The 16,262-nt window shown below is 38.8% G+C and overlaps 2 protein-coding genes across 3 annotated transcripts in view; both read right to left on the reverse strand.

Annotated features, from left to right (window-relative positions):
* LOC126384396 (oocyte zinc finger protein XlCOF6-like) overlaps positions 1 to 16,262 on the reverse strand; it is a 164,070-nt gene that overhangs the window by 68,295 nt on the left and 79,513 nt on the right. The window lies entirely within an intron of this gene.
* The window catches only part of si:ch211-191i18.2 (uncharacterized protein LOC564095 homolog), a 28,417-nt gene continuing 18,203 nt past the window's right edge, over positions 6,049 to 16,262 (reverse strand). The window contains exons 2-6 of one of the 2 annotated variants that reach the window (XM_050035594.1): positions 13,039 to 13,119; positions 12,724 to 12,941; positions 11,675 to 11,769; positions 10,336 to 10,362; positions 6,049 to 8,002 (exon numbers count right to left, since the gene is read on the reverse strand). In XM_050035594.1, the coding sequence (XP_049891551.1) occupies positions 11,695 to 11,769; positions 12,724 to 12,941; positions 13,039 to 13,119 (374 nt within the window). In that variant the 3' untranslated portion in view covers positions 6,049 to 8,002; positions 10,336 to 10,362; positions 11,675 to 11,694. The remainder of the gene's footprint in view (positions 8,003 to 10,335; positions 10,363 to 11,674; positions 11,770 to 12,723; positions 12,942 to 13,038; positions 13,120 to 16,262) is intronic. The other variant, XM_050035593.1, reaches the window with a different exon arrangement.

Consider the following 16,262-nt stretch of genomic DNA (forward strand, 5'->3'; position numbering starts at 1 on the left):
GTCAGCAGTTAGCATGTGGGTCAGCAGTTAGCATGTGGGTCAGCAGCTAGCATGTTGGTCAGCAGTTAGCATGTTGGTCAGCAGCTAGCATGTTGGTCAGCAGTTAGCATGTTGGTCAGCAGTTAGCATGTTGGTCAGCAGCTAGCATGTTGGTCAGCAGTTAGCATGTTTGTTAGCAGTTAGCATGTGGGTCAACAGCTAGTATGTTGGTCAGCAGTTAGCATGTTGGTCAGCAGTTAGCATGTTGGTCAGCAGCTAGCATGTTGGTCAGCAGTTAGCATGTTTGTCAGCAGTTAGCATGTGGGTCAGCAATTAGCATGTTGGTCAACAGTTAGCATGTGGGTCAGCAATTAACATGTTGGTCAGCAGTTAGCATGTCAGTCAGCAGTTAGCATGTGGGTCAACAATTAGTATGTTGGTCAACAGCTAGCATGTTGGTCAGCAATTAGCATGTTTGTCAACAGCTAGCATGTGGGTCAGCAGTTAGCATGTTTGTCAGCAGTTAGCATGTTGGTCAGCAGTTAGCATGTTTGTCAGCAATTAGCATGTTGGTCAACAGCTAGCATGTTGGTCAGCAGCTAGCATGTTGGTCAGCAATTAGCATGTTGGTCAACAGCTAGCATGTGGGTCAGCAGTTATCATGTTTGTCAGCAATTTGCATGTTGGTCAACGGTTATCATGTTTGTCAGCAGTTAGCATGTGGGTCAGCAGTTATCATGTTTGTCAGCAGTTAGCATGTTGGTCAACAGTTATCATGTTTGTCAGCAGTTAGCATGTTGGTCAGCAATTAGCATGTTGGTCAACAGCTAGCATGTTGGTCAGAAGTTAGCATGTGGGTCAGCAGTTAGCATGTTTGTCAGCAGTTAGCATGTTGGTCAGCAGTTAGCATATTTGTCAGCAGTTAGCATGTTGGTCGGCAATTAGCATGTTTGTCAGCAGTTAGCATGTTGGTCAGCAATTAGCATGTTTGTCAGCAATTAGTTTAAGTTTATTTACTTTATTAATCCCCCTGAGGGGAAATTCAATGTTTTCACTCTTGCTTGTCAATTACACACAGGTCCGAAAGACACACACATGCACAAACAGGACCTATACATGCACAAAGTGGAGAGATGTCAGAGTGAGGGGGCTGCCCTTGGTGAGGCGCCCCAAGCGGTTGGGGGGTTCGGTGCCTTGCTCAAGGGCACCTCGGCAGTGCCCAGGAGGTGGACTGGCACCTCTCCAGCCACCAGTCCACGCTCCATATTTTGGTCCAGACGGGGACTCGAACAGACGACCCTCCGGTTCCCGACCCAAGTCCCTATGGACTGAGCTTGGTCAACAGCTAGCATGTCAGTCAGCAGTTAACATGTTGGTCAACAGTTAGCATGTGGGTCAGCAGTTAGCATGTCATCACATTTGTTCACAGGTCAATCAATCAATTTTATTTATAAAGCCCAATATCACAAATCACAATTTGCCTCACAGGGCTTTACAGCATACGACATCCCTCTGTCCTTATGACCCTCACAGCTGATCAGGAAAAACTCCCCAAAAAAACCCTTGAATGGGGGAAAATGGTAGAAAGCTCCGGAAGAGCAACTGAGGAGGGATCCCTCTTCCAGGACGGACAGACGTGCAATAGATGTCGTACAGAACAGATCAACATGATAAATTAACACTAATCCGTATGGCAGGTGATGTCATAGTTATGACATCATCCCTTCAGAGAGTGAAACGAGCTGCAGTTTTTTATCTGTGTAGAGAAGAGGAGGAGTTTTTCTGCTGACGCTCCTCGGTTTAGATTAATAGTCATATTCTCAGATTCATCTTCATCACTGTTGCACACACATTTGTCTCCTTCCTGGGTTCAGACAATAAAAACACTAAGCAAACAAAATGAAAACCATCCTGCTGAGGTGAACTGGCCGACCAGCAGTTAGCGGCTCAGTCACTTCCTGTCGTGCAGATTCCTCCTGGACTGAAATAAACATTAGAGCCCTGAGGCGTCCGTCACTTCCTCCTCACGGCTCCCGTCAACACTCCCCGTGAGTTGGTGACACTGTCAGGGTTCGTGTTCGATGACCGACACCTCAGATCACAATCAAAACTCGGCACACACCAACCAACACCAGAAATAACTGTGCAACCCCCGAGGGCGTCCTGCCGATGCAGTCACTGTCCCCACATGGACATATGAAGATTCACAACAGGAGCTCCTCCATCTTAGGTCTGAGTTCAGACGCTGATGATGTCCCAACCTTAATCATTCATATTTATTTATTTTTATTCTATTTTATTTTCAATTATCTTCTTTTTACTATCTCCACATCGTGTTTGTATCACTAAATAATAAATGACAATGAAGTGCATTATTTTATTTTTATTTACTTGATGTGTGTGTGTGTGTCTGTGTGTGTGTGTGTGTGTGTGTGTGTGTGTGTGTGTGTCTTTGTACTTGTTCATGTTCACAGTGAGGACCAAACATACTTTAACCACAGAGTGAGGACATTTTTGCAAAGTGAGAACATTTTGGCCGGTCCTCACTTTATCAAAGGCCTGTTTGAGGGTAATGCACTTGGTTTTAGGGTTAAGCCTTAGATATACTTGCTGTTAACTACGCGTTCGCGTACGCATGACATCTGCATCGCGTATCCTGCGTCCATTCGGAGCGTCGGTTGTGCACGTCCTCAGAAATTAACGCTACGCGTCTGCAAGATGCAATGCACACATGACCGATAGGGGCAGTGTAGGGGAAGAATTCAGTGACAGGGTCACAGGTTAGGAGATATGTCACCAGCAACAACAATGGCGGAAAGTTTTGAGGACTGTGGTTTTAATCTTTAATCTTTTAATCTGTGTACGGTTTACATATAGAAAAATACTGATAAATAAATGTAACATTTTGTATTATCTTGTCATCAACTTCTTTTTATATGCAGTGATGCTACTTTGTTAAACAACAACTTAGTTTTCCTACAATACTGTAGTTCAATATAAGCTTCATATAAGCAGGTGAATTTCCAGCAATCTAGTAGTCAGTAGTATTAGTATAACCATTTGTACCATGCAAACACAGTGTCATACACTGAGAAGGAAGACTCATTTATTAGACTTACAGTGACATCTTCTCTATATTAATACAAAAACAATACTCAATGCGTTCAATATAATACTATTGCAGACTCTGAACAGTTCTGTGCTACATGTAATTGAGTGAAATGATTAGCTTAAACACTGGTGAATAAATGGGGATGTAACTTTAAAGTGATAGTTCACCCAAAAATGAAAATTCACTCAATATCCCCCCCCCCCCCTGTGCTGATGTGAGGATGGGTGAAGATATCCAGTTCACAAAACACTCCTGGAGTCTCAGCAGAAAACAGCCTTGCAGCCAAATCCAGTATAATTAGAGTGAACGGTGACCACGTTTAAAATGTAAAAAAAAGAACACAAAACACACACAAAATGTCTCCATACTGCTCGCGTGGTGTAACTTTTTTACCTTTTATACTTGGTCACCGTTCACTCTAATTATACTGGATTTGGCTGCAAGGCTGTTTTTTGCTGAGACTCCAGGAGTGTTTTGTGAACTGGATATCTTCACCCATCCTCACATCAGAATCGTGGGGGGGGGGGGGGATATTGAGTGAATTTTCATTTTTGGGTGAACTATCACTTTAAAATGAAATCAGCCTGAAAGGAACATCTCTACCAATATGACAGCGTAATAAGACGATGCTTGAAATGATGTATTAACATAACAGAACATTAAGTATTATTAACAAACATTGAACTAAAAAAATATATACAATATATACACCACAAACAGACCACTACTGTGCTAACGTAGTGCGCCTCGCTGGAGGACAATGTCCTGAAATGCCACCCTCCCTGCATCTGTCTGGAAGTAGCTCCTCAGGCCGTTCCACACCTCAATGCCAAGTCGTGTTGCCCGGTCAGCAGTGAGCCGTCCTGGGTCAAGGAGGTTTGTGTCTCCCTCCACAACTTGCCTCCATTCTCCCTGGACATCCCCTTCATCCACCAAGGTGCTGCTGATGTACCTTACAGTGTCTGCCTGTAGTTGGTCGATGCCACAGAGGTAACTGTGTAGACCCACACATGCCTTTGTGATGTCTTCGGCGGTCTCAACAGAACACTCCATGGCCTTCCCGAACACTCTCCACCTTGCAGCCAAAATGCCAAAGGCATTTTCAACCACATGCCTTGCTCTGGAGTGGCGGTAGTTGTAGACCTGCTGTTCAGCCATGAGGTTGGTCCCTGTTATACAGATAATGAATAGTGATGAGATTGCATTTATTCATTTCAAGCCTAATAAACTTATATTATACTATAATATTATTATTATAGTATGTCAATACCTTAACAAGGAATGACACACATGATAATATTGCACAGTTATTTCATTAATCCCCTTTACATGTCATACTCAGTGCTGGAATATAACTAAGTAAATTCACTCAAGTACTTAACTACAATTATGTGGTGTTAGTACTTCATTTGAGTATTTTCATTTTCTATTACTTTGTACTTACACTCTACAACATTTTGAAGGCAAATATAGTACTTTTTATGCCACAACATTTATTTGGTAACTTTAATTAATTCAACACAGATTCAATATAAACATTAATTAAAATTACCCAGCCATTACAGACCACAATATTATAGTGGATTAAACACATTAATGCATTAGTAATTATATTTCAGTAATTCACAATAATTTCATTATTCTGAAATGGGTCATTCTGCCCTTTTGTTTTTGGCACTTTAAATATATTTACTATACTTTTTACTCAAGGTAGGTTTTGAATGCAGTACAGTGCAGTTTCTCCACCACTGCTCACACTTTATGTATGAGTGTAATACACACTCACCTGAATATGGTCGCATCAGATTGACCTTCAGTGAAAGGCTTCATCTACGACGAAGACAGAGGGGCTCAGGACATCACTCCCAGGCAGAGCGGATGGAAGAGGCAGGGGAAGCTTGCCCTGGATAAGCTGGGATCCAAAGGCACATCTTGAAAACACCCCAGCATCACTGTCACGGCCGTATGCTCCGATGTCCACAACTGTGAACCTGTCCCTGGCATCACACACAGCCATCAGGATGAAGCTGAAGTACCCCTTGTAGTTGTAAAAGCAGCTCCCACTGTTGGGGAAGTTCCACATAGAGTTGAAATCCCTTTGTATTAGCCTCCACTGGTCTTTGCTAGGGAACGCCAAAACATCATTTTTGAGAGCTGTCCAGATAGCTCTGCACACCTCCCGGACTATATGCCCAACTGTCGCTGACCCCAGTTTGTAGCTCGCTGCCGAGGCTTGGTAGCTGATGCCAGTAGTTAAAAAGCGAAGGGTGACAGCAAGCCGCTCTGCTGGACTGACTGGCTTGGTGTGTGTATTGTGGTGCGTTATTAGTGGGGTAATCCGATTCAGTAAATCATCAAACGTTCTGGTGGACATACGAAAATATTGATGGTGTTTCTCGTCGTCAATATCTCGCATTGGCAAAACAAGAGAAAAAAACTCCCCATTTTCATGCCGTACTTGATTAGTGGTCGCACATACCATCTACGATCACGTCGCTGTCGTTTTTTTCTGCCTTAATCTCAGAATCAACCAGATTCCAATCTCCTCAACTGTCGCCACATTCATAGTTTACATCCCACAACCCTGGAACTTATTTCCTTCTTCTTCTTTTGTTTTTACGGGCGGTTTATGGTGGGATTCTCTGTTGTGCCACCTAGAGGTGTTTTGATGTAGCATGCGTAGACAAGCGGCCGCGTCAAGAACTGCAAAAACGAGAACGCTTCACTACGCAGCCGGTTGTCTACGCGAACGCATGGTCAAACAGCAAGTATATCTCCGGCCTCAGAGGTTAGGGAATGCATTATCTCAATGAGGGTCCTCACAAAGATAGAAGTACAAGAATATGTGTGTGTTGAGTGATTGTTGGTTGATAGGTAGCATGTTGGTTAACAGTTAGCATGTATTTATTTATTTCTTGTGTGTGTTAAATGATTGACAACCCCGTTAATAACATTTCATATATTTTATTGCAAAACAAGCAAACATACAAAAATCTGTTCCGGATTTATCTGGATGTTCTCCAATGTTCTCGTATTAAACTAAAATATGTTTTAATGACATTTTTGGATAATTCTGTACATTTTTTAAAATTAAAAAAGCTGAACAAAACATCTTTCAAACATCAATCAAAAACAGCTTTGTTTACAAAGTGCTGTCGTCGGATTCACAGTGACATTTTTTCATTTTTGATGACACAAGTTGTCAGCCATCAAATAAAAGTTGTAGATTAACTTTTTTAAATTTCATATCTTTTTTCTTATATAAACAGTATTTAACCATCTAATATGACCTCACTGTGTTTCACACTGTAACATCAGGGGGCGCTGTTGTTCCACCATCACTCTGAGGTTTAACATCATAAATAAAGCTCTAAATAAACCTCTGTGAGTCTTTGATGGGGGTAGGGAAGTTCAATAAAGACAAAACCATTGTAGAGAAAACTAATTTAAAAAGTGTTAAAAATAATGCTGAAATATTTTTAGTGATGCGCTGAAATTCTTGGTCAATACCAACGTTAAAAATAATTACTGATAATTGATATCTATTTTATATTTCTGAGAAAACATCGGCAATTTTCTCCTTCAAATAGCTGTATTTATTCAGTTTCTCACCAAAGCACTAAATTTTACAAGATTACATTGAATGCATAATGACAATGTTATAATTTAATCTTCGTCCAGTACTCATTTTTACTGAATAGAGCTTGAACATCTCAAAATGCTGCTACCATTAACTAGCTGTCAACCGCTAACATTAACGGTGCCGTAGCATTGTTCCGACCTCTCATTGTTCCAACCTCTCATTAGTGCTGCTATCAGCTAATGTTAACTAGCTGATAATAGTTAATGTTTACAGGTTGATAACAGCTAACAACTAATTTTAACTAGCTGAGACAAGCTAACAGCTTACGTTAACTAGTTGCTAACAGCTAACATTAACTAGGTGCTAACAGCTAATGTTAACTAGCTGATAAAAGCTCACAGCTAATGTTAACTTGTTGCTAACAGGCAGTGGATGATGATAACTAGCTGATACCAGCCTACAGCTAATGCTAATTCACTGATTTAAGTAAATGTTAACTAGCTGATAACAGCTAAAAACTTATTTTAACTGGCTGAGACCAGCTAACAACTTATGTTGATTAACAGCTAACAGCTAACATTAATTAGGTGCTAACAGCTAACAGTTAAAGTTGGCTGATAGCTGATAAAAGCTCACAGCTGGCTGATAAAAGTTAATTAGCTAATGTTAACTTGCTACTAACAGCCAACATTAACTAGCTTATAACCGCTAACAGCTAATGTTAAGTAGCTAATGACTTGTACGTCTTAGTCTCGTGAACAATATATTTCAAGAAAGCCTTAATGGAATTTCTTTAAATTTGACACCGATTGGACTCAATGCTAAAATATTAGAAATTTGTGGTTAAAGGTCAAAGGTCACTGTGACCTCACAAAACATATTTTTGGCCATAACTTAAGACATTAGATGCTAACGATGACAAAACTTCATATTAAGTGATGACAATTTATATCCAGAAGGTCAAAGGTTAGCTTCAGTGTGACATCATCATGGCTTATTTTTATTTTGCTCTCAACAGTTTTGTCATTTATAAACTTCCATATTTACAGATATAAAATCTGACCATATAAGGAAGATCCTGTTTGGTCCTGAACGTTTAAATAAAGCAGTGAACAATGTGATAAAGTTTTATATGGATAAGAAGATTTGGTGACGTTGCCGTTGCAGTGAACTGTGAAAGCTCTGTGATTGGCTGAGGTCAGCCTGTAAACCCATGCCAAGGGAAGCTGTGGCTCCTACGTGGAGGTCAAAGGTCACAGCGGTGACTGCAACCCCCTCCCACCTCATCAGGTGACCCACGCTGCAGGATCCGACTGTTCTGACACCAGCTGCAAAACAGGAAGTCAAGAAACAAGGAAGTAGTTTTTCAAGACGCTAAACATTAGATATATGGTTTTTGTTTGTGTCTATAGGACATCTATAGCTACGTCTCAATCCTTTGAATAAATTACACATAGCACCAACTAACGTTAGGCTATAAGCAAACTACACCACGGTCACATGACTTAACGTCCCTACTACAACGAGGCTGTTTGACATTCTGTCCCCTCGTTTAGCCACGTAGTAGCAACCTTCTTTTTTAAGACACTTAAAAAAATCCAAAGTGGGGTTTTTACCGACATATTTTATGTCGTAGAACAAAATGTTAACATCTCTTCAGACCTTATTTCACACATCGAACCAAAAACCTGTTCAAAACCATGTTGACCTCAAGATGAGGGAACCAGAAGTGCTAACGGGCTCACTCATTACTCATTTTGGGGTTTTAGGATTCATTCCTGTCCAGTGTTTTAAGATTATATAACGTTACTTTTGTAAAGTGTAACAAAAGTACAAAAATTTACTTTTGAAGTGTGTTACAAAAGTAATGTGTTACAGTAATATATTTTGTTATGGAAGTAACTAAGTCATATAATGTGTTACTAAAATGATTTTGGATAATGCTAATACATTTACAATGTCACGTATCGTTACAGTTATATATTATGTTTTAGGACAAACAAAGTAATATAACACATTACTAACAGGATTTTGGATATTACATTTTAGGAGTAACTCAGTAATATGTAACGAAGTAATATATCACTCTTACTTTTGTTACTTTTGCAAGTAACGTGTTACTTTTCACATTAGAGAAGTATGTGTATTATGTTTTAGAATGTGTTACTAAAGGGATTCTGGGAAATGTTATTACATTTACAATGTAATTTAATGCATTACTTTTGTAACGTGTTCTTCTACTTCTGCAACAACAGAAAAAACATCCCCTGAAGGCTGCTGTGTGTTGTCATCTCATTACAGACATTATAGAGGGATGCTGGTGCTCGTGCATTCTCATGTTCAGTGTGTTTCCACTGTTACACCTGTGACGTCTGTAACGTATCCCGTTCTGCGTGAGGATCAGGAGCTGACCTCGTCTTGGGGATCGGCACATCTGGGTGATGTCAGTATATGTTGCACGTGTTTCCATTTACGTCACCTACAGCTGCAGAGTGACGCCCACACACAGTCCTTTATATTCAGCAGCTTTTATCTGAGTTTTGATTCTAAATGTCGCAGAGTGATTTATTGTGAATCTTTTGTGACTTTAAAACTCTGGAGGTTTTTCTCAGTGTGACTGTTTCAACCTTTCAAAGCGTCAGAGAATAAAAACCTGCTGATTTATCTCTAATTATTTCCTGACATAACCTTTATCAGGAAGTCTAATTCTAGTTTCTGTTCTGGCGCCATGATGAACCTTTCTGAGCATCCTGTTTGGAGGATTTAAAGGTTTCAGTGACCTGCACATGGTGAATGTTTCACACTCAGTGTGTTTGTTTTACAGAAACAAACATACCACAGGGGGCGCCACAATTGGAAAAAAAGAAAAATTTTTAAATGTTTCATTTATATTATTTTTTGTTAGTTTTTATTACTACTTTTATTTTGAAATGTTACACCTACATAACTACATAGTAAACTCCACCGAATAATTGAGAGGCCTTTATTTGGGCCCCCCTCCACAGCTCGTTACATTTTACCTGCTCTCTGGGGGAGATGGGCAGAGTAATCTGACGTCACATGAACCATGGAACACGTTGTATTGTTTTCATGTCAAAACGACTGAACTGCCACAACACTACTGAGAGGATCAGCAGGAGGAGAGCTTGCTAAGTTAGCTGTTAGCATCCGGCTGTTCACAGTTAGCTGTTAGAAGTTCGCTGTTTGCAGATAGTTGTTTGCAGTCAGCTGTTAGCTGCGAGCTATTTGCAGTTAGCGGGTAGCTGTTAGCAGTTAGCTGTTCACAGTTAGTAGTTAGCTGTGAGTTGTTAGCTGTTAGCTGTTCACAGTTAACTGTAAGTACTAAGCTGTTTACAGTTAGCAGATAGCTGGTGGCAGCTAGCTGTTAACTGTTTGCACTTAGGTGTTAGCAGTTAACAGCTTTTCCCCCCATTAAAGGTTTTTTGGGGGGGGAGTTTTTCCTTACCCGCTTCGAGGGTCCTAAGGACAGAGGGATGTCGTATGCTGTAAAGCCCTGTGAGGCAAATTGTGATTTGTGATATTAGGCTTTATAAATAAAATTGATTGATTGAGTTAACTGTTAACTGTCAGCAGTTAGCTGGTGGCTGTTGGCAGTTCATAGTTAGCAGTTAGCTGCAAGCAATTAGCTGTAAGTCGTTACCTGCTCATTATTGTTACCCCTAAGCAGCTGGTGGACACAAAGAACAGAGGTTACACTGATTTACACTGTGTAGTGTTCAAGCTTTATTCAGTAAAAATGAGTACTGGGTGGATGAATTCTGATGTTTTCAAGATATGTTCAATGTAAACTTGTAAAATGTAGCTTATGATGTTGAAACCTGAATAAATCAGCTGTTTGAGGGGGAAATGTGTTTCACAGCACTGTAAAAAAGATATTTAAAAAACATTTAAATAAAACATAACAACAACAACAACAACAACAACAACAACAACCTGACTAAAGCAGTTTCATATTAAAAAAGGAAACATGGAGGTGCAACATGGTGATCTCTGTAGACTACATGCTCCCCATAAACGTCTCATTCTGAGGTAATAAAAACACAGCTGATTCTACACTAAAGAAAAACACACTTAGAATTTAGTTGCAATTGATGCCCATTCATTTAGGTCCAAATGTCTACTGGGCCACAGCCCTCTTTGGAAAATCTGTCACTTCCTATTGATCAACTGCAGAAACATTTTTGGGGACACGCTATAATGGCTTGGTTTAAAAAAAGTCCACCGAGTTTGGTGATGTTGGAACAAACCCTCACTGATTATGACCAAATTTTGTGAAAGGTCAATGCACTTGTTTGGAACTTGTGGCGCCCCCTGTTGACTGATTTCCAAATAATTTAAAAGACCTGGTTTTATGTTGTTATTCAACATACCCTGCAAGTTTTGTGATGATAAGACAATCAATTTCTGATTTATAGTCTTTGATTTATGTAATGCCACGCCTATTTATTTACACGTGTAGCGCCCCCTGGTGGTCAATTTCCATTTATGTGCTAAGCCATGCCCCCTCAAAAGTTCAGTTCAAACACAATGAGATATCAACAAGCTTTTGATAGCTTTTAATACACTTCGTCTGATGATGATCCACAGAGGATTTGGTACAAATTTGAGCAACGGTGTAGGAGGAGATGTCAAAAATGTGTTTTCCAAAAAATTCTAAATGGTGGACAATCTAGTCAGGCGGAACTTAATGGTTTTTGAGGTTTTCATAGAGCGCGTTCAGCTGAACATGTGTGGTGAATTCCAAGTCAGTCTCACTTACGGTGCGAGGGAGGTGGCTTTTCAAAACAAAATTTCTTCGACCTTAGTCAAAGCACCCCATCTGGCCCGTTGGCATCATATTTCATGATCACCATTTGCACACAACTTCCAGTTCATCACAAACATCCAACATGGCCTGAACCAGATCAGACCTGTGAGGCTGCAGCGCCCCTGCTGGGCACAGGACACACTACATCTACACATATTAACACTGGCCTCACCTGAGTGTGTGAGTGCACTCTCATAGTGTGTGTTGTAGCTGCTGTGCATTCAGTGCGATCAGGATCAGCAGAGTCCAGATGAGCGTACTCATTTCCTACAGACAGAAAACACACCGTCATTGTTTGTCGTTGAACCGCCAAACTCTAAACATCATTTATCTGGTTAACATGACCGCAAACAAACAAACACATCACAGAGACCTCAGAGACCTCATATCAGGCTCTTCTCTCTCACTTCTCCTCCTCCTCAGATATTTTCTGTTATGTTCACTCTTGAGTCTTTTCGACTCTGTAAACAGTCACCCGCACTGACAAGAGTTTGATTCAAAGATCCAGAGCGGGGGTGTCTGTTGATTTTGGCAGAGATCAGCGTCACATTTATAGAAACCAGATGCACACACACACACACACACACACACATTCATACACACACAGTTAATAAACGCCAGCTGCTCTCAGCTGTAACGTGACGACTCAGCAGTTTTATAAATAATTACTGTAAGAAACGCTCAGATTGACCCTCATCAGCTGCCATAGTTCAAACCGTTGTTAATACAATAGTTTAATGTTTAAAATAAACCAAATTTCTGCAATGTTTTCAAAGTACTCTGATGGTAAATATTCAGATTATTTACGTGGAAATAATACCAATACTAATACTCCTAATTCCTTGGTTGATATTAGTCGGTATATTAACATATTACAAGTAATCAAACAGTATGTGATGGTTGTGGCTGACATTTCAAAAACTATATATATATAATAAGTATGAATATAAATAAACTCAACGATAATAAAGTCCCAATCTCCTCAAATGTGCAAATGTGTACTTCCTAATTAATAGTATCATATCTTGTTCCTGTTGCTAAAATTAGTCAAACTTATTGCCATATCAGACTTCAAACAAGTGTTGTCCACGTTCGTGTCGGGATCGGCTGCAGACTGACTTTACAGTTTCGTTAGATTTTCTGTACATGGGGTTCTCTACCCAGATGTTACTGTAAAGAAACACCATGATCTGGTCTATAATGAGCTCCGATTGTTCTCACCAGAGAAACAGGAAGTGATGCTGCATTGCTACTGTCATCCTCGCCCTGTGGTGTGGTCCCTCGAGCTGTTGCTGCAGTCATTGCCACAGTCGTTGCCGCAGTTGCTGCAGCAGTAACAGTCACTTCCTCTTCTTCCTGCTGACCTCCCGTATCCTCCTCTTCCTCATCGTCAATGAACGGCGCGCTGAACTTGTCCAGGTCCTCACTGCTGGCATTACCTGAACATACCATGGAGTCAGCAATATTACCTCATCATTAGAGAGTCGCAACATAGTGACCGTTGGTGTACAGAGTGTGTGTTGAGGTGTGACTTACTGTAGAAACTGTAGTCGAAGGTGGCGTTGTAGTCGTCGTAGTCCGGCGTCGGAGTGAAGTCGTAGAACTGAGCCTCAGATACTGAAAACACAACACAGTCACGCTATCATTTCACCACCATCACATCTCAGAGTCTCGTTTCTGTAACTAAACCTTCCAGCTAATCTCTTCTGATGACTAACAGTTTCACCCTGCTGCCAGTCTTTGTGTTTAGCAAAGCTAAACATGTCCTGGACACACAGAGATGTTGCTGAAACATCTGAAAGCAGGAGGGTGTAGTAACATATTTCAGTAAAGGTGTGTCATATATTGTTGGTTTTTTTAATGTCTCACAGTGATGTTTCCGTCAGCCTTTCATCTTCCACCATCTGCCTTCAATAGAACCTGAGCTAGCCGTGGGTGTCAGGGTGCGTTCAGATTCTCTGCATGTTTTCACTTTATTGTTGAACAGTTATTGTTGTTTGAACGGGGGTTATGGAGAGGGTAAATCCAGCAGACAGTATGGTAAATAAATCTCCTTTCAAATCAAACACAAGCTCATGTGAGAGTTACAGCATGGGGTCCTCTACTGGGTCTGAGGAAACTTATACTGCAATCAGGTGTAATGTTGCACAATATATTTACTGGTACTTTACAGATTCAGACAAAATATGATTTTTTAAAATATGAAACATCACTATCAATAACCCAAAGAAATATTTAAAAGCATTTACTTTTGATTATGATACTTAAACTCCATTTAACCAAGTCCCACAGTAATAGTATATTATACTATGATTTGCTTTATGACATCTTGTTATGCCCTACCATGCTATGACATTTTTATTACATATATGGCATACTTTACTTTTAAATTTTTAATGAAAAAAATGAAGGCATACTGTACTATGAATTTTTAAAATGAATTTCAAATGGCATACTGTCCTTTGACATTTTTTTTGCAAAGAGTTTCATGGCATACTATAATTGGACATTTTCCATGAATTTTTTTTTTATGGCAAACTATGCTTTGACAACTTTCATGAAAATTTTATGCTGAACTATACTATGAAAATCTTCACTATTTATTAATCCAATAATATACTATGACTTAAAAAGAAATTATGGTATTCTAAACTATGACAATTTTTATGAAAAAGTTTTTGTATACTATATTATGACTTTTTTCATAAAATCTTTTATGCCATACTATACTGTGACTTTTTAACAATATGTTATTTTCGAGAATTTTTTTCGAGAAGTTGAAAACAACATAATACAAAAGAACAATTAAATTCAAAGTTAAAAAAATCTTATTAAATAGACACATAGAGAGACATGAAACAGTAAAAGAATTGGCAAACAGAATTGAAAATAATTAGCTGTGAAAAATAGTTTTGAATTTTTGCATTGCACACATTATTTTTCATATAATTCTTATGACATTTTAGGAAAACATAAAAAGGAGTGAAAAAGTGAAAAGGTTGGACAAGGTAGGATATTTGGTGGGATCCAATAGCTCAGGTGGTTAGACACCTGCTGGGAAAGTCAGAAGTTGCATGTTCAATCCCAATAAATGCCTTAACCTTTTAAAGACCAGTGCCCAGAGAAAAGAGTTCAATATACTCAGAGAAAAGCTTCTTGTAGAAGATGGTGGTGTTTGTCCAGGGCAACAAAGGAGCCTATGATCCAGACTAGTTTCACAACTGGTTGGTTGTTACATACTATACGATGACAATGACTTTTTCTCATGTTTTTCAAAAACATACAATATTATGACATTTTTTCAAGGTTGTCAACGAAAAAGTATACCAGGACGTTTTTTCATGATTTTCAACAGCATACAATATCATGACTTTTTTTCTCCATGATTTTAATGTCATGCGATACTCGGACTTTTTTGTGACTTTTAACAATATACTATACGATAACTTTTCTTTCGTGATTTTGGACAACATGGTATTAATATGACTTTTTTTGTGACTTTTAACAATATACTATACTACGACTTTAGTGATTTTGGACGACATGCTATACTATGACTTTTTTTCATGACTTTCGACGACATACTATACTATGACTTTTTTCATGATTGTTGATGACATGCTATACTATGACGTTTGTCTCATGATTTTTAACGACATGCTATACTATGCCTTTTTTGTGATTTTTGACTACATACTATACTATGACTTTTTTTCCATGATTTTTTACGACATGCTATACTATGTCGTTTTTTCATGATTTTTGACGACATGCTATACTATGTCGTTTTTTCATGATTTTTGACGACATGCTATACTATGACTTTTTCCCCATGATTTTTAACGACATGCTATACTATGACTTTTTTTTCGATGATTTTTAACGGCATGCTATACATCACTTTTTTCCATGATTTTTGACGACATACTATACTATGACTTTTTTTCATGATTTTTGACGACATGCTATACTATGACTTTTTTTTCTCCATGATTTTTAACGGCATGCTATACTATGACTTTTTTTCATGATTTTGGACGTCATGCTATACTATGACTTTTTTCCCATGATTTTTAACGGCATGCTATACTATGAGTTTTTTTCCATGATTTTTTACGACATGCTATACTATGAGTTTTTTCATGATTTTTGACGGCATACTATACTATGACTTTTTTTCCCATGATTTTTGACGGCATGCTATACTATGAGTTTTTTTCTCATGATTTTTGACGACATGCTATACTATGACTTTTTTCATCATTTTTAACGGCATGCTATACTATGACTTTTTTTCATGATTTTGGACGACATGCTATACTATGACTTTTTTTTCCATGATTTTTAATGGCATGCTATACTATCACTTTTTTCCATGATTTTTGACGTCATGCTATACTATGACTTTTTTCCCATGATTTTTAACGGCATGCTATACTATGAGTTTTTTTCCATGATTTTTTACGACATGCTATACTATGAGTTTTTTCGTGATTTTTGACAGCATGCTATACTATGAGTTTTTTTCCATGATTTTTTACGACATGCTATACTATGAGTATTTTCATGATTTTTGACGGCATGCTATACTATGACTTTATTTCCCCATGATTTTTAACGGCATGCTATACTATGACTTTTTTTCATGATTTTGGACGACATGCTATACTATGACTTTTTTCCCATGATTTTTAACGGCATGCTATACTATGAGTTTTTTTCCATGATTTTTTACGACATGCTATACTATGAGTTTTTTC

The sequence above is a fragment of the Epinephelus moara genome, chromosome 22 (genome assembly GCF_006386435.1).
Source record: "Epinephelus moara isolate mb chromosome 22, YSFRI_EMoa_1.0, whole genome shotgun sequence".
NCBI lineage: Eukaryota > Metazoa > Chordata > Actinopteri > Perciformes > Serranidae > Epinephelus > Epinephelus moara.